The sequence below is a fragment of the Myotis brandtii genome, unplaced genomic scaffold, assembly GCF_000412655.1.
Source record: "Myotis brandtii unplaced genomic scaffold, ASM41265v1 scaffold165, whole genome shotgun sequence".
Lineage (NCBI taxonomy): Eukaryota > Metazoa > Chordata > Mammalia > Chiroptera > Vespertilionidae > Myotis > Myotis brandtii.
Genome location: NW_005356042.1, coordinates 16488885 through 16515719, shown reverse-complemented (window position 1 = coordinate 16515719; position 26835 = coordinate 16488885). Strand labels below are relative to the sequence as shown.

The following is a 26835-nucleotide window of genomic DNA, read 5'->3' as shown; positions in this document are numbered from 1 at the left end:
ACTGGGGTCCCACTCTCCCCCTGTGGCAAGGAAGAGAATGGGACCCCAGTCACAGGCCCCAGAGACACCAGGCCCCACAGCCAGCAGAGAGGCACTGGCAGTCACCGCTAGGGGTCCTAGGAGGACTTGGTCTTCTGGAAAGAGCCCTTGGCAGGGAGGAGAGACCAGCAGGGTAACTGTCCCAGAATTGGGCCTGGCGAGAGGGCCTCTGCTCGCTCTTTCTTCCGCGTGTCTGCACTTTGCGTTTTCGGTGCCCCACCTCAGCCACCCTCAAGGAAAGGGGGCCCCACAATCATTGCAGTTGGCCTGGCAGCATCCACTCCGGGGGCGGTGGGTTTGTGTGCCGGGTGAGTTTTAGTGTTATTCTGTCTGGATTCCTTCCAGTGATGAGCAAGTAAGGACCCAGAGCCAGCACCGCAACTGGCGGAAGTGGGTTGTGCTGGGGGAGCCTGCTGCCCAGCCCCCGGCTCCTGATGAACAGAGGGGCCTGAGGAGGCTGGGAAGAGAGGCTTCTTTCCCATCGGCACAGGAGCGAGTCCATGAAGGGGAGCTGGGCAGGCGCCCCACAGCGGAGCCACCCAACCAGGGCTGCCGGCAGAGTCCCTGGAGCTTTTGAAAATCCAGCTGCTCGGGCCTCAGCCCAGACCTCCTGACTTCCCTCAGGTGGGCCTGCTGCTGGGCGCTGGCACTTTCCACAGGCTCCCGGTGGTTCCCATGCACATCTCGGTGGGGAACCGCCAGGAGGGACCAGCGTTAGGATCCTACTGGGGGACTGTGGGCCCTGCCCCTGCTCTCAGCCCTGATGCCCTCCCTCCACAGGCCTCAGGGCAGCCAGGCCAGACCCTGATTCCACCCTGCGCCCTACTCAGTGTTCGTGGCATCTTCAGAAACCAACATTTCTCCCAAGATGTAGTCAGTTGTTTTCCCCTCTGGAGATGGCCACAGCTGAGTCAGCTGAATTTCCCTGACAGCGTCCTGCTGGCAGCTCACAGAGCCCAGAGTGGCTGAGATGAGGGCGTCTCCCCACTGCTCACAGGAAGAGCCGCCCCCCAACGCTCGCTTCCTCCACACCAGCCCCTGTGCCGGGCTTCACTGAATGTGCGTGGTCCTGGTTCATCTCTGTTGTGTTCCCCACTTTACCCAAGAGGAGACCGGGGCTCAGAGAAGTGAAGTAACTTGTCAAAAGCTCAGCTCCGATGCTCCATGAAACCGTGTTTGTCATGCACACACACACACCCCCCCCACTCTTCCTGCGCATGTGTCGGAAGTCCCCTGTGCACTCTCTTAGCCTCCTCTCACTCTGGGGACAGACAGGCTGTGTCCAGCACCTCGCAGGCACTCACAGACATTTATGAGAAAGTGAACAACTAGGAGGTGGGGAGGGTGGGAAGCTGACCCCACTCGGCCTGCCCCGCTCCCCTGGGCCCTCCTGGTGGGATCTGGCCATGCCGAGCAGACAAGAAGCTGGGCCGGAGAAGAGCCTGCCTCCTTGGCCGGCCGGGGCTCCGTGGAGCAAGTGCCTGGGGTTAAGCAGAGACCTGGAGGCAGGGAGGACACCAGGGAGCTGTGCTGTTCTCCTGGTTGCCATGGACCGATGCCCTGGAGACAGTTGGCCCCTCGGCTCATCGCCTGGTAACCGAGCCGTAGCGGTGCCTGCGCTGCTCTGGTGCTGCCCTGGGCACAGCGGGCCCTTCCCCATCCCTGCCTGGCTCCTGGAGAGAACCATAACCCTGGGAGCAGTGATTGGCATCAGCGGGAAGGAGACCCTGGGGGTGGGAGGGAAGGGGAGTTGGGGGTCAGGAAGCGAGCTCCAAGTTGTCTTGGCCCAGGCCGGCCTTTCTCTTCTCTACCCTCCGGGATGGCGGCTGGAATGTTTTAAGCTGCCAGAACCCACACTGTTATCTACTGTTAGTAGAACTTAGCAGTAAGATTTAGGTGCAGGCCTTTTGCATATTTTTGCATATATGGCACAGAACTAGGGAAGGATTTCAGTTTATTAAAAATGAAAAAGAAGAGAGAGAGAGAGAGAGAGGAAGGAATTAGAGGCCCCACAGCTTCCGTGCCTCTGCCCTTACTCCCGGCTCCGCTTCCAAGATTCAGGAGCAGCTCGGCCTGACCCAGATCTCAGGCTCTGCGCCCACTGCTCTGGGAAGAAGCATCAGTTTAGCCTGAACTCACCCCTCCTGCCAGCACCTGGTGTGTCCCTTGGAAGCACTGTCGCAGCTTCCTCCTGGCCGGGACTGGAGAGGGCCTGGCTTGGGGATTTCCTTCGCTCCTCACAGGGCTGGAAGGCTGAGCCAGGGGACATCTGGGGCATATCAGCTGGCCAGTGGCATAGCCAAACTTTTGACAGAAGTGTCTTAGAGATAAGTGAGTAGCGTGAAGTGGGCGGCCTCTCCGACCATCCCCTTGGCAGAACATCTTCCATCTCCTGCCTGGCACTGCAGGTCAGCAGGTATTTATCCAGCATCTGCCGATGCCTCGGTCTGGGGCTTCATGGTCAGGAGACCTCGTGGGAGGCGAGGATGGGCCTCCCAGCCTAGGGACCTGGCCGTGCACACTCTAGGTCTCCAGCCGTTCCTACATAGTGAAGGAGCAGGCAGCACCTAGGGGACGGAGAAGGGACCTCCTACCGCGAGGGGTTTTCCAGGGCTGGTCTGTGGACGAGGTGCTGGGACAGGGAGTGCCTGGGCAGACCATTAAGAGAAGGAAAGGAAACAGCCACCGTCCCAGAGGCTGTCCCTGGCGTGCTGGACGCAGCAGGTGACAGCCTGCAGGGGCCCCATCCGGATGACCCCTCTCTCACTGGAAGGTGCCCTTTGCTGGCATCAGGTCACCTCCGACAAGGAAGGGCTTTCCCGGGAATGCCCTGGCTCCCTCGTTTGCTCCCCAAGCCCTAGCGGGTATGAACCCCTCACCACCTCCCCCGCGGCCTTCCCCTCAGAGTTGCTTTGTCAGATGTTTTGCACACCCAGTTGCCACTGACCCTTTCACTCCCCTCCAGGATGAGGGACCAGCTGATGTGCCTTCCCCAGCCCCCGGCCCCCGCCTGTTGCCATGGTAATGGCAGGCGCTCCTGTTCCTGCAGAATATTGCTTTCTTGTAACCTTCCTCCCTCCCTCTTCCCCCTCCCCCACCCCACTTCTTTCTCTCACACAAAAAGAAAGCACAAGTGTTTTATATTCATTTTGCAAAAAGCTGTGTAGCGCATACTAATTGGCGTGGCTTCCTCCTGCTTGAGCCTTTCCTGTTCTCGGAGCCAGGATTACAGGCCAGGCAGGCATGGGCCCAGCCGTTGCTCGGGAAGGAGGGCCAGCTTGGTTTCTGGAGGCCAAGCAGCCGTCTATAGCCCAGGGCCTTTCTCCCAGGCCGTGAGCAGGTGCCTCGTTAGCATGGCTGCTGAGGGTCACCCTGTCCTTGTCCTAGAGCTTCCTGTGGGGTCCGCAGGGGGTGGAGCACCAAATCCCTGGCTGGACACACAGACTCAGCCACATCCAGCTGGAGGGTTGTCCCTCTGTTGCCCAGTCCCAGGGCCCCTGTTGGCATCGCCTCCCAAGGCCTTGCCTCCCTAGGGGCCTCCTGGCTGCTGAGGCAGAGCCTTGGCCTTGGCCTCAGAAGTGTGGGTCTGAGGCATCAAGTTCAGCCCCTGGGCTAAGTGGGGTTTGCCAGTCAGCTGGGGGAGGGCCAGTGATCCTGGCTGTCAGAGAGCCACCCTGCAGCCCCAGAGTGGCACCCAGGTCCCCTCCTCAAGGCATTCCTTGTCCTCCGTTTGATAGCTCCTTCCCCTCCTTGCCTATAGGAGGCTGGGGGACTGAAAGGGCTGTGTGTGTGTGTGTGTGTGTGTGTGTGTGTGTGTGTCACACCACTGCACGTGGTGTGGCCCCAAGCTGGGCTGTCTGGGGACCAGAGATAAATTTTTTGATATGCAAGCACAAGGGAGTGGCTGGGATTGCTGCAGGAACCTGTAGATAACATTTCCGGCTTTAATTGTGCAATTGAAGTGTAATTTGCATTCATTTGCCATTTGGTGTTAAACTTCCTAAAATAAGAGAATTCACAGTGTAAAATATGCAGCGTTGCTGGCTGCACTCCCCAGTGGGGCAGGAGGAGGTGGTACAGAGACACACGATGCAGATCCTCTGGTGGGGAAGTGAGGTCTGCAGCCCTCATGTGTGCCCCGCTGTCCCAACCCCATCCCTACGCCAGGACTTGCTCACTTGGTGCATTTGACGGCTGAGTTTGCTGCCTGGAGGCTGAGTGCCCTGTGCACCTGCACCGCGGGCCTGAGAGGCGGGGCCTGAGGCTCCTCCGAGGAGTGAGCAGCATGAGGGGTGCAGTGGGGCTGGCAGGTGCCAGGAAATATAAGGACACAGAGGTTGCCCCTCGACCCCCTCGGCCCTCCTGTGAGTCTGAACCAGGTGTGAGATCATGGGGGTCAGTGAGGGTTCCCCCCTCAATACATGGGCACAGCAAGAGCAGATTGCTCAACAAGTACCACTGGATTGGGAATCAGGGTGTCTATTTGGGATTTTGACTTGGGGTGTTTTTTGAGATAGAATCCACATACCATAAAATCACCCTTTTAAAGTATGCAGCCCAGCATTGTACACTGGATGAGTATACTTTGCCAACGAGGTTGTGCAACCATCACCACTATCTAATTCTAGAACATGTTCACCACCCCAAAAAGGAACCCTGTACCCATTAGCAGTCACTCCCTGTGTCTCCCTCCTCCAGCCTCTGGCTACGTCTAATCTCCTTTCTGTCTGTGGATTCGCCTGTTCTGGACATTTCACATAAGTGGAATCATCTACAGGATGTGACTTGCACATCTGGCTTCTCTCACTCAGCAGAAGTTTTTGAGGTTCATCCGTGTTGGGGGTGTATCAGAACTTCATTCCTTAATATCGCCAGATAGCATTCCCTGGCGTGGATATCGGGGTATCAGTCGAGGGACGTTTGGGTGGTTTCCGCTTTCCGGCTGTGATGGGTGCTGCTCCGTGAGCGTTCCTATGGAAGCTTGTGTGTGGACATGTTTTCAGCCCCGTTGGGAGTAACCCTGCGTTTCACTCTTTGAGGCACACTTGGCCTGCTTCTTGCCTCACTGTTTGATTTTGGACAAGTCACTCCCCCACCCAGACTCCCTGGTCTCCTTTCGCCTCCCTGACGTTGACACAGCGACTTGCTTGGACAGTCGAGCGTCGTGAGTACACATCCTGCGAGGGGCTCGGGCTGCTCTGTCGCTCGGCGCCGCACTCACTGCTCTGCTGTCTGTTCCCACATCTCACCCTCTGCGTCCTTCCTGCCACTGTTGGAGCAGAAAGCCCTCTGGGAGCCTCCCTCAATGGCAGCAGAGGCCTGGGCCTTGCAGCTTCTGGACCTAATCTGACCCCGGCTCTCGGCCTGGGCACCAGGCAGCCCTTGCTCCTGCCATCCGTCTGGACTGCTTAGCAGCCACACTTCTCAGCCAGCGCAGATGCGTTCTCTGCAGGCCCAACAGTCAGACGTCCAAATGTGCAGAAGGGCAGGGGTACAGGCTGCCTGCAGGCCCTGGGCTGGGGTGGGTCTGACTCACCTGCAGCCCCAACACCCAGCACAGCACACAGGAGGGACAGCTGGGATGCCATGTCCCACCTGGTGAGGCTGGCGTGCGGCAGGGCGGGGAGTGAAGTTACTGTCTCTCGGGGAGGTTTTGTGCCGAACACACCAGGCTGCTGGGAGAACACTGGGGGCCAGAATGGGCCAGCAGGTACGGGGCTCAGCTGCATGGCCAGGCTGCAGAGAGGACCCCGGGAAAAGTGAACACGGGGGCCAGGGGAGGATGGGGTGTTGGCACATTAGTTGCTGTGAGACAGGAACTGCTTTCAAACTTGGAGAGGTTAGTGGCTTTTTTTTTCTTTTGAGATGAAATTCTTCCTTTTAAAATACAGGATTCAGTGATTTCACTTATCTAGTATTTTTTTATTTAGTATATTGATAAGGTTGTATCACCAGCACCACAGTCTAACGTGTGGACGTTTTCATCATCCCACAGAGAGCCTAGAGCAGCTTGACCTTGACTGTAGTCACCACATTCCCCCGGCTGGCCTGGCCGCCCATGGTACCCGGGCCCGCCCAGAGCTCTGTGTCGTTTCCACTGGTCCAGAGACCTCTGGATTGTAGGGCAGCCCCGGGGGACCATGTGACACAGCCCTGACTTGAGCGCACAGTGGGGACTGTTCTCTACACTCACCTCTGTGCTTTCCTTGGAAGAGCTTGACAGGCAGGGTCAGGTTCAGGGGCCTTGCTCCACTAGCTTCTGTGTATGAGCGCTGCAGAGGCAGCGAGAACTGAACACGTTAGGAAGTCTTCCGTCCTGGAGCCCAGAGTCACACCCCAAATGTGCAGGGTCCTCTGGGATCTGCCAGGGCCTGGTGTCGCCTCTGCAGAAGGATTTGTCCTGTGACCTGATGCTGGGCTGGGCCATGGCTGCCACCCCCAGGAGTATGGCCGTGAGGGCACTGCTGGGTCATCGTCGGGCATAGGCAGCCCAGGAGCCCTGAGATGTGTATTGCACAGGCTGCCCTGGTGCCTGAGTCCTGCATCCCCTGGGGTCCCCTCTCGTCCCCACGCCAGGGACCAGAGAGGAGTGGTCATGGGAAAGCTGACTTCCAGGCCTCAGATCCCAGCTTCCTTCCTCCAGTCGCTCCTGTCCACTGCCTGTGTTCCCTTCAGCTCAGGCCTTTGTAGAATGTTTTGGGCACCGTTACAGCCATAGTCTTGGCCACTCTCACCAGCCTGTTGCCCTCTGCAGACCCCTCCCTGCCTCCTGGAGGAGGCTCTGTCTCCAGCCACAGCTGCCTGTGAGGTCCTTGTCCCTCATCCTCTGCTTTTCTCCCCAGGTTATCCTGAAGGATCTGGAGGTGTTGGCAGAAATCGCTTCCTCCCCTGCAGGCCAGACAGAGGACCCAGGCCCCCTCGACGGCCCTGACCTCCAGGCCAGCTACTCCAAACTTCAGGTGCCCACCCCTGGCAGGGCCGGCCTGCTGACCACTCCCAGTAAGTCTTCCCCTGATGCTTCCAGCCTTGGGGACACTGGGAACACTGGTGCTCGGTCTCATCCTGGACTGGGGCCATCCTCGGGGCTGTCCCTCTCGAGCCTTGGAGTTCTGCCAGGGTGTGAGGGTCAGTGACGGCCATTGTCCAGGAGGCAGGTGGACCTGGCCGTGCTGCCGCCTCCTGGCTCACACTGCAGCCCCTGTAAGAGACGCTTAGTCCCTTTTCCTCACCTTCCTCTACTTTTCACCCGTGGAGCCATTGGCTTAATGTAAAACCATCTGAGTCAGCCGATCGCCTCTCCCTGGAGCGGCGTCTCCCTGGTCAGGAACCAAGGGGCTTTGGAGTCGGGATTCACAGGTGGGAGACTAGGCAGCCATTTCCTTCCTCCCTAAGAGGCTAAAAATAGCTCTCAACATGGCAGGCAGCCCAGGCAAGAGACAGTATAATTCAAACAGCATGTTTCCGGGAGTGCTTGGCCATGAAGGTGGCGTGGCGTTCCTGGTGCTCCCCCTCGGAGCTCCTTCCAGACATCAAGTGGCCCTTCTCCCAGGCCAGGGCTCCTCCCAGCACCTCCCTCCCAGGCAGACACAGTTCCCTCCAACGACACCGTCCTGGAACACGCCCAGGGGTGCGAGTCAGTGGGAAAGCACCCAGCGGGCCTTGGGTGTTTGCCTGGGTGTCTCTGTCCCCTGAGTGGCTCTTGCCACCAGGCACCAGGTCCTAGACAGTCCCTCCTCTGATGTAGAAGCCAAGTGTCAAATACATTTGGGGCCCATCAGCGGCAGCTCCCCTCCTGCAGCCCCACCAGGCTGGGCCCAGGACACCTAGAGCACCTGCAGGCCTGCCTGCGCCGGGCTGCAAGGTCATCACAGAGGCCGTGCATGAAAGGGTCTCCCGGTGACACTCGGCATCAAGCCCCACCCCTGCCCTTGCAGCAGGGTGTCCATAGGACCCCAGGCTCTAGGCCGCCACCGCTGCACACGCTCCGCCTGCAGCTGGTCCCAAGTCCCAGCTATTCCTGCTAAAGTAAGGAAGGAGTGAGGGGCTATGGTAGCCCGGCTTCCTTCTTGTTTCCCCAGGATGCAGGGGTTTCCTTGCCAACGAGCGGGTTTCCTCTGGGCAGTCAGAGGCCATGGTCAGGGAGGCACCCACATCCTGACTCGGGGCCCGTGCTGAGGTTCCCACCCTCTGTCCCACAGCCTAGGACTCCGCTCTTCATCCTGTGTCCCCAAGTCAACACTTGAGGGTCAACCTGAAGTCCCCAGGACTGCAGCAGGAATGCCACAGGTTGAGTGTGGGGGTAGGGCCCTCCATGAGAGGGCGAGGAGCAGCAGGCTCCTCCTTGGAGAGGGCGGGCCTGGGGGCGGGGACAGGGTGGCAATGATACCTGACTACCAGGAGAAAGCGCCGGCCGCAGGGACCAGGCCAGCCTCTACCCCTTGTCGGAGCATCCGCTCTCCCTAGTGGGAGAAGTGAAAAGCTGAGGCAGCACAGCCACAGGCAGGATGGACACCTTGACCTCCCACGACTGTGCTCCACCTACAGGTGGCTTTTCTCTTCCTCCCTGGCACAGAGAAGTGCCACCGGAGCCCTGCACCCCGGCCTGAACCCCAGGGTCTGCTCGCAGAGCTCATCATGACTGAAATGCTTACTTGCTGGTGGAGGGATGGGCCAGAAAAATGGCTGTGAGCGGCCCAGGTCACTCTGGAGCCATAGGGCCTGACCCAGGGAACCACAGGAGAGGCCCTGTGAGAGCAAGCCCTTCTAGCCGCTAGGGAACAAGGGCTGGGGGCACTTGGATGGCAAAGCACTCAACCCCAGCTCCAGTCCCCACCAAGATGGGTCGGCCACTGTCGAGTCTCAGGCAGTAGTCTCATCAAGGCTGTAGGACCGGCTCACATCAGCCAGGGACTCACCCGGATGCATAGACAAACCAAGTGTGCCGGACGGGAAGAAATTCCGTCCTGGGAAGAACACCAAGGAAGTGCTGCAGCCAACAGTGCTTCTTGCTTCGAGGGGTCACAGCACCAAGGGTCACACGCTCTCAGCCTGAGACTCGTGTGCACTTCTAGGAGGGGGGACCACCCCTGCATGTGCATCCACAGCTGGCACGAGATTTTCAAATGGGTCCGTGATTTTAAAAGGTCAAGTTCACAGCAGTAATAGAAGAGCATGGGAAGCCAGAGCCGGGCCGCAGCCACCTTAGGGAGGGCGCGCAGCAGGCCCTCGTTGCGGGCGGCTGTTGGGTCGGAAAGCACTCGTCCCTCTGCACGCTGCTCTTTGTGGCGGTGCGTTTAAGGCACGCGAGCAAGGGGGTCATTCTGCTCCCATCTGGCTGAGCATGGTGACAGTGGCCCCAAGGCCAGACCCTCTCCTGTTTGGATTCTGCTTTCCTCTGGCTCTCCGGGGCACAGCTCTGAGAACTCGCAGACTGCAGTGCTACGTCCCTTTAGGGTAGATCATCCCACCCCATAAAGGAACTTTCTGGAAAGCCAAGGAGGCAGGGAACCTAGCAAAGATGAAGTCAGTGGTGTTCCTGGGGAACGAATGGCCCGCCTGGGTGTTGGGTCCAGAAACTCAAATGGTGCAGATTGAGCGCAGTGGTGGGGAAGCGGGGCCCATCCCCCGCCTGGGCGGCGCTGTGTTGGCCTAAATGTGCAGCAGCGGTCCCCAGGGCCACAAGGCAGAGCTGCCCACACGGGATTTTCCTCTCGCCCGTCCCAGTGTAAACATCTCCCTCCCGTGCGGAGCTGTGGGGGCTGAGGCTGTGGTGTCGCTTCTCGTGCGCCCCCTTCATTCCTGACCTTTGCAGAGGCCCCGGCTGGGAAGAGGGCCTCCTCGGGCGCAGTCGGGAGGGAGCCAGTGGAGGGACACTGTTTCCCTGTCTCCCTAGACTGATTTGGTGACGTGAAACAAAACAACCTTGGTCTCCTGTGACTTGGCAACTTCTGTGCCTTCTCTGCCTATCTACTCGGGGGGATGTCAGCCAAGGCTGTGCAGGCTCTGGGAAGAGGAGATGCTGAGCCCCCTCAAGCCGACCCAGGGCCTGACCCTGAGCCTGCACAGAAGGCGCGGCAGGAGCAGGCGGCTCTGGGACCGTTCTCCTGGCCGGCTTGGGGCTTGGACATCCCAGCTGCGGAGTGGAGCCGCCTGCCAAGCACAGCAGCAGTGTGGCAATCCGGGGCCAGAGGTCAACCCAGAACTGATGTTTACCCCTAAAACCCAGTTTTCCCTGTCCTTCCCCCTGGCCACGGGCCCATTCTTGGTGGGATGAAACTGCTTACATCAGGGCTCTCTGGTCCAAGGTGGAGTATGACCCCAGCTCTAAGAACATGGACAAAAATGGAATGTTCTGATTCAGTTTTGTTCCTTATAAGCCCAGGCTGGTGTGGCCAAAAGCAGAAAGAAGTTCTAGAAAAAACCTAGAAAGCAATCCCTGGGCGTTTTTCCCAATAACAACTGTGACTGTAATATGTGGAGCTCCCGTGAGGACCAGGCGCTGTTCTGAGCGCTCCCCACGTGCTGGCTCCTGCACCTCGAGGTGAGCTAGCTCAGACCTCGCTGAGAGAGACCACCACTACTGGGCAGGGGTGCTGACCCAGGGCCTAGCCTCAAGGCCTGCTCTCTTCACCCCACACTCAGCACAGGAGCCCCCGTGAGCCCCAGCCTTGCCCAGCACTGGACTCTTCCACCGCCCGAGGGAGGAGCCGAGCAGTGGTAGCCAGGCCGGCGGTCTCCTGTGGGTATGGGGTCACAATACCCCTCAATCTGACAGTTCGGGGGGTGGCCCTCTTCGCAGTGACTTCAGGACTCCATTCTGGCCTCAGGTGACCTCTTGAGCTTCTTCCTCCATCTCCTGCAGGCACACCAGATGGGGTCCCAGCCCCCAAGGGCCTTACAAGCCCTTCTTCCCACACGCTGTGTTCAGGCACTGGGGTGGGAAGATCTAGGTTCACAGTCTATCTGTACCCCACCCCCTGCGACCTGGGGCAGTGACCTGCCTCAGTGCCACCTCTCCCTCCTCCGTTACTTGGGCAATGGGTGGTTGGGGGCTCTGTGCGCTCTTGCGTGGAAGGCGCTAAGATACGTGTGAGTGCCGCCTCTGCTTCGGTCCTTGTTATGGGAGCTCAAGTGCTCTCCTCTGTGGGGCTTTCAGGAGAACCGGGGCCAGACCCCTCCCACCTCTACCCTCCCACCCGTCGCTCTGTGCATGGGTGCTGGGGGCCACATCTGTTTCCCTCCTGGCCGTGACCTCTTAGACCCTGGTTTCTCAAGGTGCAGGCTGTGCAGCCTCGGCGTCGCCTGGAAGGTCATCAGCAAAGGGGACACTTGGGCCCACCCTAGACTCAGAATCGCATTTTATCAGGATCACAGGTGCCTTGTGTGCCCCCCACAGTTAGAGATGCGCCAGCTCAGCCCGCAGGGGTCTGTAGTAATCACCTCTGAACCCCACATCAGTCAGTGCCGTCTTTCAGAGCCGTTATAATGGGGGCACCAGAGTTGGGTCTGAGGCTCACCTAGCACCACTGCCCAGGCCTTTACTAGCCACCAGATGGAGAACCCGTCCCCCTCCTGCCCAGGCCCATTGCTGCCCTTCCCCCTTCCCTCTCTCCGACAGCCCTGCAGCTCTCCCCTGGTGCAGCCCTCTCCACTGCCATATCGGCTTCTGGTTCCTCTCGGACCCCGCTGGGGCCCATTAGCTTATCTCTCGCTCTGAACCAGGCAGCTGGAAACCTCCTGGATTTGGGTGGTTGCCTGGGGCAGAAGGCTCCCTGACCTTAGCCGGGCTCGCCCCCGGATTCCACAGGCTCCACAACTCCCGAGACCCTGTTTCACCAGAGCCCTTGGCCTCCCTCTCTCCCAGGGAAGCCAGCCCCTCCCCACTTGACCCCCTTGATTCCAAACCAGCCTCCCAATCCCACAGCCCCCTCCTCCGAGCACTTCCTGTGCCAGGAACCGCTAAGCTCCTTCTCCCTGTGAGGCTCACAGACAGGAACCGCCACCCTGGAGAAGGTGTCACTTCCTGCGACTGCCCTGCCAGTTAGCGACAGGACCTGGGTCTCCTCTGGGTCCCCTGGCCCTTCCCCGCATTCTCAGGGCAGGGGATCCATTCCCACTGGAGGGGCCAGGGGGAGAGAGACAGGAGGGTGGGAGTGAGGCAGGACCCTGCTGGGCCTGGGCTGGGCGGCTAATGTTTTCCCATCTGGTTTTGTTGAACTGTAACTCGCGTTGTGTATTGAGGCCAGAGCTATTTTTATCCTGACATGTGAGGCTCCTTCACGTCATAGCCACAAAACTCAATCCAAAACATCCCAGGGAAGGTTGTTTGTGAGCCGTTGTGCAGATTCTCATGTCGCCACATCAGGTTTCACTTAGCAACATCTGCGGGGCTGGCTCCCTGGCCGCCCACCCCACCGGCCTGGTTTTGTGTACCGAGCGCTCCCGACAGCATCTGTCTGCCCCTGGGCCAGCGGCGGTCACGTGCGCTTCCTGCCAGAGCCTGCCGCTCCAAACCAGAAAGGCCAGGCGAGCGGCATTTGGCTGCAGGCCTGGTCCTCCGCAGGATTAGGGAATGAAACCCCTCAGCCCCCCGAAGGGCACCTCGCTCCTAAGACCCGTGGGCAGGTTGTTCTCTTTCCCCTCTTCCTGCGCCCCAGCCAGACAGCTGCTCGTCACCTCTGGGCCCGGAAGACAGCGCCGTCCTCGTCACCTGAGTAAAAGCCTCTTCGTCCTCAGCAGAGCCTCAGCGCAGGGGAGAGTGTGTGGAGGGCAAGAGCCAGAAGTGAGCAAGTGGCCGTGGAGGGAGGCGCTGTGAGCTCCCACAGGGACTATAGCAGGCGGGCCTGAGTTCAGAGGAGAGAGGCCTGCCATGCCCGGTGGGAGCCTGGAGTGGGTCTGTTTTCTTCCACCCCATCTCCTCCTCCTGTGCCTGCAGCCCTGCCTGCGATGCTCTTAGTTCCACCTCCAGCCAACAGGGCCTGAGGGCCAGGGAGGTGGGAAAAGTGGCCACTGGGCCGGTGGGAGGCCGAGGCTGGGAGATGAGGCCCACACCCCGACCCCGTGGTAAGCACTGCGAGGGGCCCAGCCTTGACCAGCCCACCCAGAAGGTGTTCCCCACCCCCGCCCCCAGGCCTGCCTGCCCAGACATGTCTGCAGTTGGGATGGGATCTCCTGAGCTTTAGGGGCTCCTGCTCTCTCCTGCAGAGGCTTCTGCCCTCGAGGGCAGTGGCCCTGACCAGAGTCCCTCTGGCATGTGGGAGCCTGAAGGGCAACAGGCCCCACCCGGAGCTGGAGGCCCAAGCAGGCCAGGCCCAGACGGCTCCCCCAAAGCTCCCCCACACTCTGGCCTCCCGCCAGCCAGGGCTCAGGGAAGGTGGCGGCCCTGCGCTTTGTAGTCTGAGTGGTGGGAGGCTGAGCCCCACAGGCTCTCCTGGCAACCACTGCACTGTGAGAAGGCGAGTCCCTGCCGGCTTCTTGGTGATAGGGCTCTGCCCCCACCTCCCACCAAGGGCCGCAGCCCCAGGGCCATCTTGCAGCCTGGACTTAGGGACTTGGCCCTTGGGGAGCTGTGGCTAGGAGGCCTGGGAATGTGGCCAGAGCAGCCCCGTGCTTTCTCTCCTGCCATCTGTGGTCAGCCTGTCAGTGTGAGGTAGCAGGTCTTCCTCCCTGAATGTGGGGTTGATTAGGGTTACAGGTGAGCCCCTCTCCTCCTTGCAGCCTCCCTACCTCCCAGTTCTGAAGTCTCCCCGCTCAGAGACACTCCGGACTCGCCTCCAGCCCTCAGTCATTCACCCTGAGACTCAGCGGGAATGTTCAGTATCTGGGTTATGGCATGTTTGCGAATAGCTGCCCCTACTTATTGGACCATGTGGCAGGCTCCAGGCCCAGGACATTACATGTTTTGTCTCATTTAATAGGGGTTCTTGTTGCCCCGACTCTACAGATGAGGAAACTGAGGCTTCGACTTGGCCATGGTTGCACAGCCAGTTAGTGGAAGAGTGAACATCTGACCTGAACTCAGGTCTGATGGACTCCCAAGCTGAGCTCCTAAGTACCATGCCCAGTGCTTCCCACTGCCCCTTGGAGGCCAGAACAGCGGGCCCCTCTCCCCAGTGCCTGCCCAAGACACCCTGCCCCCGGGGAATGGAGATGTGGCCCAGTTGGGGAGGATTTCTTCATGGCTTTTGTCTGTGTCGGTCCCTTTGTCCTCTGGAATGCTTGGGAGCCTCAATGGCACTAGGCCTAGAAATGGGGTGGGATGGGAGTGCACATACAGGAGCAAGAAGGGGACAGGGACATCACAAACAAGCACCCAGTGAGCTTGTCACACCCACCTCCAGTGAGCGTGAGGCGGCCTAGCCTCCAAGCCAGGCCACCACCGGGCAGCCCAATTCATAGCCTCAGTGTGGGGACAGGAGGAGGGGCCCAGAGGCAGCGGGGCTGCCTCAACAGCTGTACCTACAGCCACCTCCTCAGAGATCAACTCCAGCTGGGCCTGGGGTAACACGATCTGTAAGAATGTGACACTTGATTCTGCAAACAGCCCCGCTGGGCCAGGGAGCAGAGACTGTTTGCCATCCCAGAGTCACCCAGGATCTCCCGGGCCAGGCCATTCCGGGCAGGAACCCAGAACAACACACTGCAAACAAGCTCAGCGAGGCCCACGCTTAACTGGGCTTCTCACTCGGCCCTACGCGGGGCATCAGAGCTGTCTAGGTCAGTGGTCGGAAAACTGTGGCTCACGAGCCACATGCGGCTCTCTGGCCCCTTGAGTGTGGCTCTTCCACAAAATACCGACTTCTGCGCGTGGGCCACGAAGTTTCGATCGCACTGTACGTGAGCGTCCGCACGTGGTATTTTGTGGAAGAGCCACACTCAAGGGGCCAAAGAGCCGCGTGTGGCTCGCGAGCCGCGGTTTGCCGACCGAGGGTCTAGGTGGTTCTGAGGAGAGAGGACAGTAGTCTGAAGGTGTGACTCCTGATAAGAAATCCTTCCAAAGTAATGCACAGCTGCCGTTTCCAGTTCCCACCACGTGCCCAGAAGCACCGGGCGGAGATGTAAGGGAAGCCTGAGTTCAGCAAAAAGATGGCTCCTGGGAGAAGGTTGCACTGCTGCTGCCTGGCCACGGCACCTAATGAAGTCACCCCGGGAGCCCCTCTGTGGCTCGCGCCCAGTGCTCTGGGTGGTTCCTGTTTGTGCTTCGGGCTGATCCTCCTGGGAGCTGTATCCCCTCGCACAGCCAAGCTCCATTCCCAGTCCCCACATCGTGCCTGTTTCACACCGGTGTGTGGCCATCCTCTCCCTGGTCTGGAGGCCAGAGAGAGGCCAAAGTGATGGCCCAGGTCCTCCGTCAGCCCTCTGCCTCCTCCCGCGTCCTCCCTGAGTGCCAGACTCCAGTTGAAGCTGAATAAGTTCTGAGCACCTAACCTACAGTGTGGTGATTATAGTTAATAATACCGTGTTATACACTTGAAAGTTGCTAAGAGTAGATCTTAAATGTTCTCACCACAAAAAAGAATGGTAATTATGTGAAGTGGTGGGAGTGTTAGCTAATGCTATGGTTGTAAGCATTTTGCAATATATAAGTGTATCAAATTAACAGCTACACGGTAAACTTACACAGTGTTATATGTCAGTTTCATCTCGATAAAGCTGAAAAAATTAAAATACAAAAAATAAAGCATCTACAAAAGCTTTTTAAATATGGGACAACTGGATATCCATCCACATGCAAAAAGATATTAACTTTTTATACAATATAAAAAAAGTTAAATGGGCCAGAGACCTAAATGTAAAAGCTTAAGAAAAAATTTTTACAAGAAACCGTATCATAAATCTCTCTGACCTTGGATTAAATAGCAGTTTCTTAGATACAACACCAAAAGCACAAACAAACAAAAAAAGAAACAGATAAATTGGAATTCATCAAAGTTTCAAAAATTGTGCTTGAAAGGACATCATCAAGAAAGTGAAGACAACCTACAGAATTGGAGAAAGCATTTGCAAATCATATATCTGATAAGAGACTTGTATCTGATATACAGATAATTCTTACAACAACAATGAAAAGATAAGTAACCCAATTTAAAAATAGGCCAGTTGCTCAGTGGTTAGAGCATCAGCCCTCAGATTGGAGGGTCTTGGGTTTGATTCCTGGTCAAGGGCACATACATCAGCTGCAGGCTCAATCTCTGGCCCCCGGTTAGGGCATGTGTGGGAGGTAACCAATCAATGTGTCTCTCTCACCTTTCTTTTTCTCTCTCTGTCTCTCCTTTTCCCCCTCCCCCCTCCACTCTCTCTAAAAAAAAAAAAAAAAAAAAAAAAAAAGGAAAAAAATCTCTGGTGAGGATCAAAAAAAAAAAAAAGACAAGGATTTGAATAGACATTTCTCCAAAAAAGATATACAAATAGCCAATAAGCACAAGAAAAGATGTTCAATATCATTAATCATTAAAGAAATGCAAATCAAACCCAGAATGAAATACCACTTCCCATCCACTAGGAGGGCTATAATCAAAAATAGATAATAACAAGTGTTGGCAAGAAATGTGGAGAAATTGGAACTCTCATACATGGCTGATGGGAATGTAAAATGGTGCAGCCACTGTGGAGAAGTCTAGCAGTTCCTCAAAAGTTTACACATAGAGGGTGACTATATGATCCAGAAATTCCTGTCGGGTATATAACCAAGAAAAATGAAAACATATTCACACAAAACCTTATATATGCATATTGAAAGCAGTATCATTCTTAATAGCCCAAAAGTAGAAACAACCAAATGGTCCACCAACTGATGACTGGATAAAATATGGTTTATCCATACAGTGGAATATTATTCGGCCATAAAAACAAGGGGGAAATGTAGAATGACAGCTAATGGGTAAGAGTTTGGGGGATGATGAAAATGTTCTGGAATTAGTGCTGATAGATGCACATCTTTGTGAATATACTGCACACCACTGAATTGTACACTTTAGGACTTTATGGGATGTGACTTATATCTCACTTGAACTGTTCTCTTTGTAATGCCCCGTTAATGTCTTGGGCAGATGGAGTGGGGATTCCTACCATCGCTAGCACCTCTTTCCAGCAGTGCTGTTGGGGTCAGTGTGTGTTAGAAAGGAAAGAGGGGGTGTGTGAATACACTGTGGGGATCATCCATGCATTCCGTCAGCCCTGCCCTTGTCCCCTCCTTGGTGCTGGCTGCTGGGTGCCTTGCAGAGGGTGACGTGGGGAGGGGTGGCCCTCAGTGTGTTCTCAGCGAGGACACATCAGAGGGAGGCTGCCAGTGTGCTTCTGGTTGGTTCTAAAGCCAACTGCGGGCTTTGAAAGTCTTCAGAGCACGACTCTAAAAGAGCATCTTTGCCTGAAGATGAGAAAGAATGTCTGATTTCAAAACATTGGGTGCATCCCTGGCCCATGTGGCTCAGTTAGTTGAGTGTACCAAAAGGTCGCCGGTTTGATCCCTGGTTGGAGCACATGCCTGGGTTGTAGGCTCGATCCCCAATAGGGGACCTGCAGGAGGCAACCAGTCGATGTTTCTCTCTCCCTTCCTCTCTCTCTAAAACCAATAAAAATATATTAAAAAATCATTGGGTGCAGAGTGAAACATCGGTCACTTTTCATAGCGTGTGCCGTCTTTAATCTAGTGGCGTGGGCACAATTACTCTTTGTTCAGTCACGCTGGGAAAGGAGTGTGGCTTTTGCCTCTCCAGGTGTGTCAGTTTTGTTGACCATTGAGATTGTGGGCTTGTCTTTCCCCCTTTTTTCTCTTTGACTTGTCATTTGTCAACTGGCCAAAATAAAGGCCACGGCATATTTTATTTATTGAGATAATGAGTAGAAGTTTATTTTTTAAAAATTACATAGCACCTAGCAGAGGATCTTACAGAGAGGCGGTGTTCACTAAGTGGCCAGGGTTGACTGGGCGGGTGGACAAGTCAGTGAGTATGTGTGTAGTAAGCAGAGTTGCTTGGACTTACCTGTGTAGCCCTTGTTTTATTGCTGTCAAATGTGGCCCTTGATTGAAGATTTTCCCTCGTGTTGTTGCACACAGACCACCACCACCACCTTTTTGGCATTTACAACTGTTTATATTCTGGGGGGTGGGCTGCCCATCACCCTGTGGACACAGAATAAATCCCAGCTCCATCCCTTTCTCTACAGGTACCAAAGGCTTAGAATGTTCTCCTTCCACTCCCACCATGAACTCCTACTTCTACAAGTTCATGATCAACCTCCTCAAGCGGTTCAGCAGTGAACGGAAGCTCCTGGAGGTCCGAGGCGCCTTCATCATCAGGTTAGCGCCACACACTCTCCTCCTCACCCTGTGAGGTGTCCCATCCACCACTTCCTCTCTCGTGTCACTTGTCTCCTTTTCCTGACCTTTGTGTTTGTTCTTCAAAGAAACAAAGAAGGTCCCCCCCTTCACACTGGTGTTACTGACTTGAGGCAGCTCCCTGTCACCATTTCCAAACAAATGAATTCGTTTTTCCGCTTGTGAGACAGTGTTTTCCTTTGAGGTTGAATGCCCTACAGGGGGTCTTTGAGGAGTGGGGATGTTCTTCAAAGAAACAAAGAAGGTCCCCCCCTTCACAATGGTGCTACTGACTTGAGGCAGCTCCCTGTCACCATTTTCAAACAAATGAATTCGTTTTTCGCTTGTGAGACAGTGTTTTCCTTTGAGGTTGAGTATCGTCTCATTAAATGCCCTAGACGGGGTCTTTGAGGAGTGGGGGAGCAGGTAAGCCAGATGGGACATGAGCCGGGCTGTGCCAGGTGACCCACTGCCTACACGGGGTGCCCAGGTTTGCTGGCAGCGGTGGAGCCAGATACATGAGTCATGCGAGCCTAGACCTGGACGGTGCCTGGGCCCCAGCCCCAGTCGCTCAACGCCTCTCAAGCTGTCATCACCAGTAGCGTGGCCAGGTCTGGCCTTTTGCCACCTACTCAGCTCCAAGGAGCAAGGTTACCAGAAGAGTGACTTTCAGACCAACAAAATCTAGATCTTCCAGGGGGAAGACTTCTCCGGAATAGTCTGAGCGGCAGCAGCTCTCAGCTCTGGCTGTTAGGTCACCCAGGAGGCTTAAAACAGAAGCCGATGGCTGGCCCTCCCCCATCAGTGAGATCAGAACCTGTGGGGTGATGAGGGTGTTAAAGCCGTCCAGGGTGCTTGGGGGACAGATAGACTAATGTGGCCCCCGGGGCCAGGGAGGCTTCTGAGGCCATCGGGGGACCGGGAGTTGAAGGAGCTTGCCTGTACAGAGCCTTCAAGGCAGAGAGAAGCTTGGTGCGTTCATTTTGGCATAAACCAGAGTTAAGGGCCAGAGGAGGCCAGCCTTGTGGGCCACACTGCCTTCAAGGCAGAGAGAAGCTTGGTGCGTTCATTTTGCCGTAAACCAGAGTTAAGGGCCAGAGGAGCTCAGTCTTGTGGGCCACACTAAGGATTGGGGGCCTTACCCAGAGGTCACAGGGAGCCACTGGAAGGGCTTGAGCAGGGAAATGGTGTGACCAGATTTCTCTGTTTTAAACGATGACTGTGCTGCTGGGGGACGATGGGGGGAGGGGCAAGGGGTGTGTGGGAGGCTGCTGTCCAGGTGAGAGATGGTGGCAGCTGTTGGTGGAGGGGAAGAAGCAAGGGGATTTGAAAGTATAAGATTTGGTGATTGACTGCAAGAGGAATGAGGGGAGAGGGAGGGGGAGTGACACCCAGGACCCTGGTGTGCCGACAGTGGATGGGGTGGCAATTTCTGGGATGGGAGCCCTGGGGGAGGAGCAGGGAGGGAGGAGGGGCCTGTATTTGCATGTAAATTGCTTTGGGAACATCAAAGGAGAGGTTGAAGAAGCAGTTTCTGTACCTGTCTCTCAAAACGGGGCCTAGGCCTGAGATACAAATCTGGGAATTGATGGCATAGGCATCCATTCGTTCACTCATTCATTTATTCAACACATCTGACTGAGACTGATTCTGTGTGAGGTACCATTCTGTCCTCATGTGCTTGTGGGGTTTTCATTCTTAGGAAGTGAGAACAGTCGCTGTAACAGGCAGAGGGAAGGGCAGGGGCTGAGCTGAGCCTGAGGAGCTCCACTGTTCAGCTTGGGAAAGGAGAAGCCAGGAAGGAGGCTGAGAAGAGGGCCCGAGAGGTAGGAAGAAGCAGAGGAAAGGGGGATTGCAGGAGGCAGTTTCTGGGAGATGAGGCCCCAAGAGAGTCTCCTGGGAGGCAGGGGGAGGGAGCACCAGCCCTCGCTCGAGGGCTGAGCTTGGCGGTGAGCGACCTGGAGAACAGGCAAAGGATTCAGGCGAAGGGGGGACAGGCCTGCCTCGCCAGAAGGACAAATAGCAGGACCGCAGAGCCCCTGCCCTCCCAGCAGGTGGCTGTGGGGGTAGGAGGGGGTCACCGCACTATTGGCATTTGGGGTCGGTCCTTCTTTGTGGCGGGGACTGTCCCTGCAGTGTAGGATGTGGAGCAGCATCCCTGGTCTCCACCCACCCGCTGCCAGCAGCATCGCGCCCACCCCGTTGGGACAATCAAAAATGGCTTCAAACATTTCCAGTGTCTCCTGGAAGCAAAATTGCCCTGAATGAGAACCAAGGTTCAGAGGGACAGAAATGGATTCTTGTCCTCATTGGCCAAGGGAGGAAGATTTCCCCGGCTTTTCAGCACCTCAGGCTGGGCAGTCAGTCAGGGATTGAAGTGAGGTTAGATGTGGTACAGGAGACCCCCCACCAGGAAGATGACGGCCTGTCCCCACATGAGTGACAGTTCGCTGTATGTGGTTTTCCAAACTGCAGAGGTGCCAGCCCTCTGACCAGCCCTCCTTGCCTGGAAGACTTTCGGGAACCAGTGGAGAGAGGCCTTTGGAAAGGCCTGCATAGCTACTCTCCTCCCTGGAGAACGGGCTGTAATGGGTTCTTCCATCCTCTCAGCCTCGCAGGCCCCATCAGGAGTGAGGAGCGGGAGCTCAGGGGAGTGAGCAGCACCCCCAGACTGCACCAAGCTGCAGTGCGGCTGGGGCCCTGCCACCGCCCACCTTCCCATTTACACCTCTAGGACAGTGAGGCTTCGCTCGCTTTGCAGTGTCTCCCAGGCATCCGGGGTTGGTGGGAATGCTCATTTTGCAGAAGGGAAATGAGAGGAAGCCATGTACCCTTCCGGCTTGGTCAGAGCTGGGCTGCAGACCCCTGTGCTCTGCTAACGCCACAGCTGCCACTTTGCCCCTTCTGTGAGAGGGCCGAGTCCCGTGCCCTGAGGGGCTCCTCCCTCCTGGTCCAGGGCACTCAGTATAGCCAGCATGGTGACCGTTCTGCGGCTCACACCCCTCAGGGACCGTGCTGGGGCCTCCTGGGTGAGAGCCTGGCCTCCCTCCCATCCCACACAGCCCCAGAGGCCTCCTAGCCCTTGGCACTCGCACTGAGAACCAGGGCTGGCCCCTCACACATGTTGCCCCTCTTAGTCCTTTGCTTCAGTTGTCAGCCTGCTATTCCTCTAAGCAGCACCAGCACCTGTCAGTCCGTGTTAAGACCAACAGCCACCTGGCCCTTCTGGGCCACAGCAGTTCTGTGAACCTGCTGCCTGTTAAGCCAGCGTGCCAGGTCGCAGCCGGCCAGCCCAGGCCACAGTCCCGGACCCCAGTCCGGCTGTCAGGGTGCACACCGCACAGCATCAGATGTGGAGGCGGCCTTGAAGGGGTGCTTTCCTCTTCGGCAGAGATTGCTGGGATGAGCCCTCGGGAGCGTCAGCCTGCCTGCAGGCTTCTCGTCTCATTTCCTTACGCTCTGCTGAGGGCTCCAAGGAGGAGCGTAATAATGGTGCATGCCGGCTGCTGAGAAACAGTAAATGATCAAACCCTCCAGGTGTTACTGAAACTATAAGTTGCTCCTCTCAACCCCCAAGACCAATCATTGAAAAAAAAAGGGAAGATTCTTCTGGCAAACCACGTCTGTGGCAGTGTGAGCTCCAGGTCCCGGAGCGGCTGCATGTCTAGCACAAAGCATCTGGAGACAGACATCTGGTGGGGGGTCCTGGCGTTGAGGAAGATGCCTGACTTCCCTCGGGACCCAGAGCGTTTCCTCTCCCCTCAGCTTTCCCAGGCTGCACCTCCGAGGGGGTTGGGAATGGGGCCCCGAACTCCAGCCTGGGTGGGTTGGACATCCTCTCTGGATCCAAATGGCCTTGTTTCTGGTGGACATAATAGTGTATACGCCTGTTGAGTTTGGGGAAGCCAGTGGCTCCAAAACCTCATCTCAGCCAGACTTTGTGGGAACTGCTCGCAAGTCCACACATGGAGGGAAGACAGGACAGGGTTAGGGGGTGCTGAGAGGGGGCTGGTGCCGGGCACCCCAGCCCTGCCCACACCCACACCCACACCCACACCCTCACCCTCCACAGGCGTGCAGCCACTGGGCCTCCCACAGGCACTCGGGGCAGGATTAGGAGGGAGCTTCTGGAGTGAAACTGACGGGTTCGAAACCCGGGTCCTCCAGTTTTTAACTGCGCGACCTGTGTCCAGGGCTGGCTTGCTTTGCCTGTAAGACGAAGACGGTGGTGCTGCCTGTCGTTTGCGGAGAGGGTTACTAAGACTGTGCGTGTTACAGCTCTCCGCACAGCTCGGTAAAGGGGAGCTGTTGTTCCGCCTGGCGATGTGGCCTCGCCTCCCACGGTGGGCTGTGTGGAGGGGAAACCAGACTTGAGAGGGTGAAATAATTGAACCTTCTGTGCCAACAGCTGGCTCTGGCGCACCGGGCCTGCTGCCCCAGCACCCAGGGCACCCACCGCGGCCCAGCCCCTTAAAACAACTCTGCCCCGGGTGGGTGTTGGTGTACATTTACTTCCCTCTTCCAGCCTCTTCCCACCCTCCGTGCCAGTGCAGGCAGGACAAGCGCGGGCCTTGTTTTCCCATGAACCGGTCACTTATGCTGAGGAGAAAAGGCGAGGAGGGAGAAAACGCAGCCTCTTTGATAAACTGTGATATGAACTCCAGCGTAATCCTACAGCTGGGGTCCTTACAAGGCCTGCTGTGTGCTGGGAAGGGAGCGGGGTGAGGACGCCCCACTCTGCCGGCCAAGACGGCCCTCTGGCCAGCCGTCCTCTGCCTTAATCAGCTGAGCCTCTTCCCCTCCTCTTCCTCCCTGCCGCCTGGCAAGGGGACTGGCCGGAGAATGCTTTCTTTTTAACCAGCGACTCTGCTGTGAACGCGAAGGCGCCAACCCCAGCCAGCCCAGTTGATGGTGGGTGAGGTCCCAAGCACCCTCCCCAGGAAAGCGGTGCCTCTAAGCGGGGCGGATGTTCAGAGAGCACGGGCTGAGGGCCCACGGGAGGTGGGGGCAGTCACGAGGCTCCTTCCGTGAGACCCAGGCCCCCCACTCCCTCCCCCGGGTTTACATAAGAGCCCTGTGTCGGGCCTGGAGTAGGGAATTGATTGGCCACTGAGGTGGGTGGTGGGGCAGGGGAGCCAAGGCCTAGGAAGCCACTGGAAACAGGCCTTGTTTTTCGTTGCAGGGGCTGGGGGAGGGCCTCGAGAGAAGAAGCCCTTTCATGCTGATTGGGAAATTCCACTTTGCTATCCTTGTGCGTTCCGCCTGGGAGACAGGCCCTTGGTTGGGGCCAAATGGCCCCTGTGGCTGGGGCAGCCCACACCCGCTGGTCTGCCTGACTCTCCTCGCTGTCTGTGGCCTCTGTCTGCACCTTGACTCTGTCGGCCTTTATAGGTGCCACCTTAGCTGCCCCAGGGGCATTGGCCAGGCCCCCAAAGCCCATGTGCCGAAGCTAATAGAGGATGAGTCACAGTGAAGTGGCATCAGAAAAGCAGGCTTTGCCTCCGGCCCTGGCCTGCAGCAGAGGGCTTCTAAGAGGTCCCACTTGGACCTCTTCCTCTTATAACTCAGAACTGAAATAAGTTGCTGTGACAGACACGCGCCAACCTAAGTCTGTCTGCTGGCCGAGGCCGTGGCCCACCTGCCCGGGAAGAGGCGGGCTGCGATCTGCGATCAGTCGTGGTTGTGTTGTTGGCCCCCAGCTGCGGGAGGAGGCGGACATTGCACAGTCTGGGGGAGTTCTCGCAAGGAGTGGCCTGCGTCCCTCTCAGGAGCTTCTCGCAGGTCTTGGCGTTAAGCCCGTCGGCCCAGCTCCTTGTGTGACACTTCGGGAGCTTCCCACAGTCGCCCCCCTCCCCGGGGCCAGGGCTGGGGTGCTTTTGTTGAGATGCAGGACATCAAAGGGAGTGTGAGGCAAAAGCTACTTTGTTAGGTGTGGGGTTTTTGTAATCCTCACCCAAGGATATTTTTCCATTGATTTCTAGAGAGAGTGGACGAGAGAGGGAAAGACAGAAATAATGATGTGAAACACATGGATTGGTTGCCTCCTACACGAGCCCTGACCAGGGCCCAGGCCGGGTAGGAGCCTGCAACCAAGGTACGTGCCCTTGACTGGAGTCGAACCCAGGATCCTTCAGTCCACAGGCCGACACTCTATCCACTGAGCCAAACCGGCTCAGGTGCAGAAGCTGCCTTGTACAACCAGCTCTTGGCTCTGACCTGGGACAGCGCTGAGGGAATGAATGGCAGGCACGATCTGACACGCCAGAGAAAGAGACTTGCCTCAAAAATAGAAAGGTGTCCTTGTGAAGGGCAAAATTCAGGGAGCCCTCCCCACTCTATTTCCACTGTCCCTAATCCGTGGCGAAGTGCCAGCTTCCCAGCACCTCATGCCTGTGACCCAGGGGTGACAGGGAGGGCTAGGGACAAGCCCGTGACTTTGCTCTGCCTCCTCCAAGCAGCCCCCACACTGTCCCTGTGAGCCACTGTCCTGCAACTGGCCCTCCCTGTGGAAGCGACATTTCCTTTGGAACGGAAGCATGTGTTGAGCCTTGCTAGGCCAGGCTGGGATTAATTAGGGTTAAAGGGTGGGGGGAGTGCTAGCCAGGGGGAGCCCTGCACACTGTGCTCTGGGAGTCTGGGAGCTTTAGAGGGAAGTGTCCCCACGTTTCAAGGGTCCTCCTGGATCCCTGTGATGGGGGAGGTGGAAGGAGGCAAAGAGCCCACTCGCTCCGAGCTGGGCTTGTGGGAGGTTAGAGGTCACGGGTGAACTTGGCTAGGGGAGGCATGTGACCCAAGCAGCCCTCCTCCCTCGGAGCCAGTCCTTCGCCCCAACATCCTGAAGCCCCTGGTGGGTGAGGACTCAGGAACCATTCCATGCCCACCGCCCAGGCATGCCTTTTGGACTCCTCATCACATGGGTGCCGGGACCTGCTGGGACCTTGGATTAAAAGACATCAGCTCGCCCTAGCCGGTTTGGCTCAGAGGTTGAGCATTGGTTCTCGGACTGAAGGGCCGAGGGTTCAATTCCAGTCAAGGACACGTACCTCGGTTGCAGGCTCCATCCCAGCCCTGGTCGGGTGCGTGCGGGAGGCAACCAATCGATGTGTCTCTCTCACATCGATGTTTCTCTCTTCTCTGTCTCTCCCCGTCCCTTCCACTCTCTCTGAAAGTCAATGGAAAAATATCCTCAGGTGAGGATTAACAACAACAAAAGGCATCAGCTCCCCAGCCCATGGCTCAGGCAGCCGAGGCAGGCGGCAGGGCCTGGGGTGTGATTGTCAGGAACTGTTGCCAGGGCCTAAGGACTTGGTAATTAATTTCTTTCTGAAGTTTGAGGGGTCAAGTTTCTGGGTAGACTCTGCAGTCCTCTGGATTTGTCTATAGTTTACCTAAGGATGCCAGGAATCGAACAGCTTTGACCTTGGTAAGTTAGCTTGGTTACTTAGCAGTAGCTGATGAGTATTGCACTGTCGCATCGTGACAGGTGGTAGATTGGAACCAGACCCTAGAAGTCATTTCCACCTCCTGCCTGTGGGGTGGGGCTGCATCTGAGCCAGGACAGGCACAGGGCGTCCTTAGTTTTCAACGTGCTTTAAACTCCTCCGGAGCAGCAGTTACAGAGTGTGTCCTGTTCACTCACTGGAGGTGCTCTCATCCTGGACCCCCTCAGCTTAGGTGTCCTCGGGCGGCCTAAGGGCCCTGTGTTCTCCCACAGGTGGTTTCTTTTAGCAGGTGGCCCCAAAAATCACACACACACACGTACACACGCGCGCATGCACACATGTGCATACACACGCATGCACTCTGCCTTCAGAAAAACCCACACGGGTCTGTCACGTGCAGTTTGTGAAGGGCGCCCAGCCCTACTGCCCCTTCCACACAGGAGAGTTCTCGGCTCAGCGCAAATGGTTGCGCCTGGGAGGACCCTGGCCTGGGGCACCCTGCACCCCTGGATGTCTCTCAGGCTCTGAAGGGGATGATGGGACTTTCTGCGGCGGTTCTCAACCTGTGGGTCGCGACCCCTTTGGCGGTCGAACGACCCTTTCACAGGGGTCGCCGAAGACCATCCTGCATATCAGATATTTACATTACGGTTCATAACAGTAGCAACATTACAGTTATGAAGTAGCAACGAAAATAATTTTATGGTTGGGTCACAACATGAGGAACTGTATTTAATGGGCCAGAAGGTTGAGAACCACTGCTTTAGAGCTTTGCAGCTTCAGCTCCAGGAGAGCTCTATTTAATTCCCCTTCGGTGCCAGAGCATCTGCGCCCACTCCCTCACACCGAGGGGGGCGGCGTCACCAGCCAGAGACCCAGAGCCAGGATCCTGCTTGTCTTCCAGACAGTGGTGGTGGAAACCATTTGGGAAAACCACCCAGTTTCCAGTCTGGACTTTGCTTTCCTCAGCCCTCATCGGGAAGAAGCTGGGCTCTCTCATGGCATCTCCCTTTCACCCAGCATCGTTCACCGCAGGAA

General features: G+C 57.0%; 1 protein-coding gene across 1 annotated transcript in view; it reads left to right on the top strand.

Moving 5' to 3' along the window:
- The window catches only part of VAC14 (Vac14 homolog (S. cerevisiae)), a 98692-nt gene that overhangs the window by 43374 nt on the left and 28483 nt on the right, over positions 1-26835 (top strand). Inside the window, exons 13-14 of the mRNA XM_014536803.1 lie at positions 6882-7038; positions 18205-18337. Of these exons, the coding sequence (XP_014392289.1) occupies positions 6882-7038; positions 18205-18337 (290 nt within the window). The remainder of the gene's footprint in view (positions 1-6881; positions 7039-18204; positions 18338-26835) is intronic.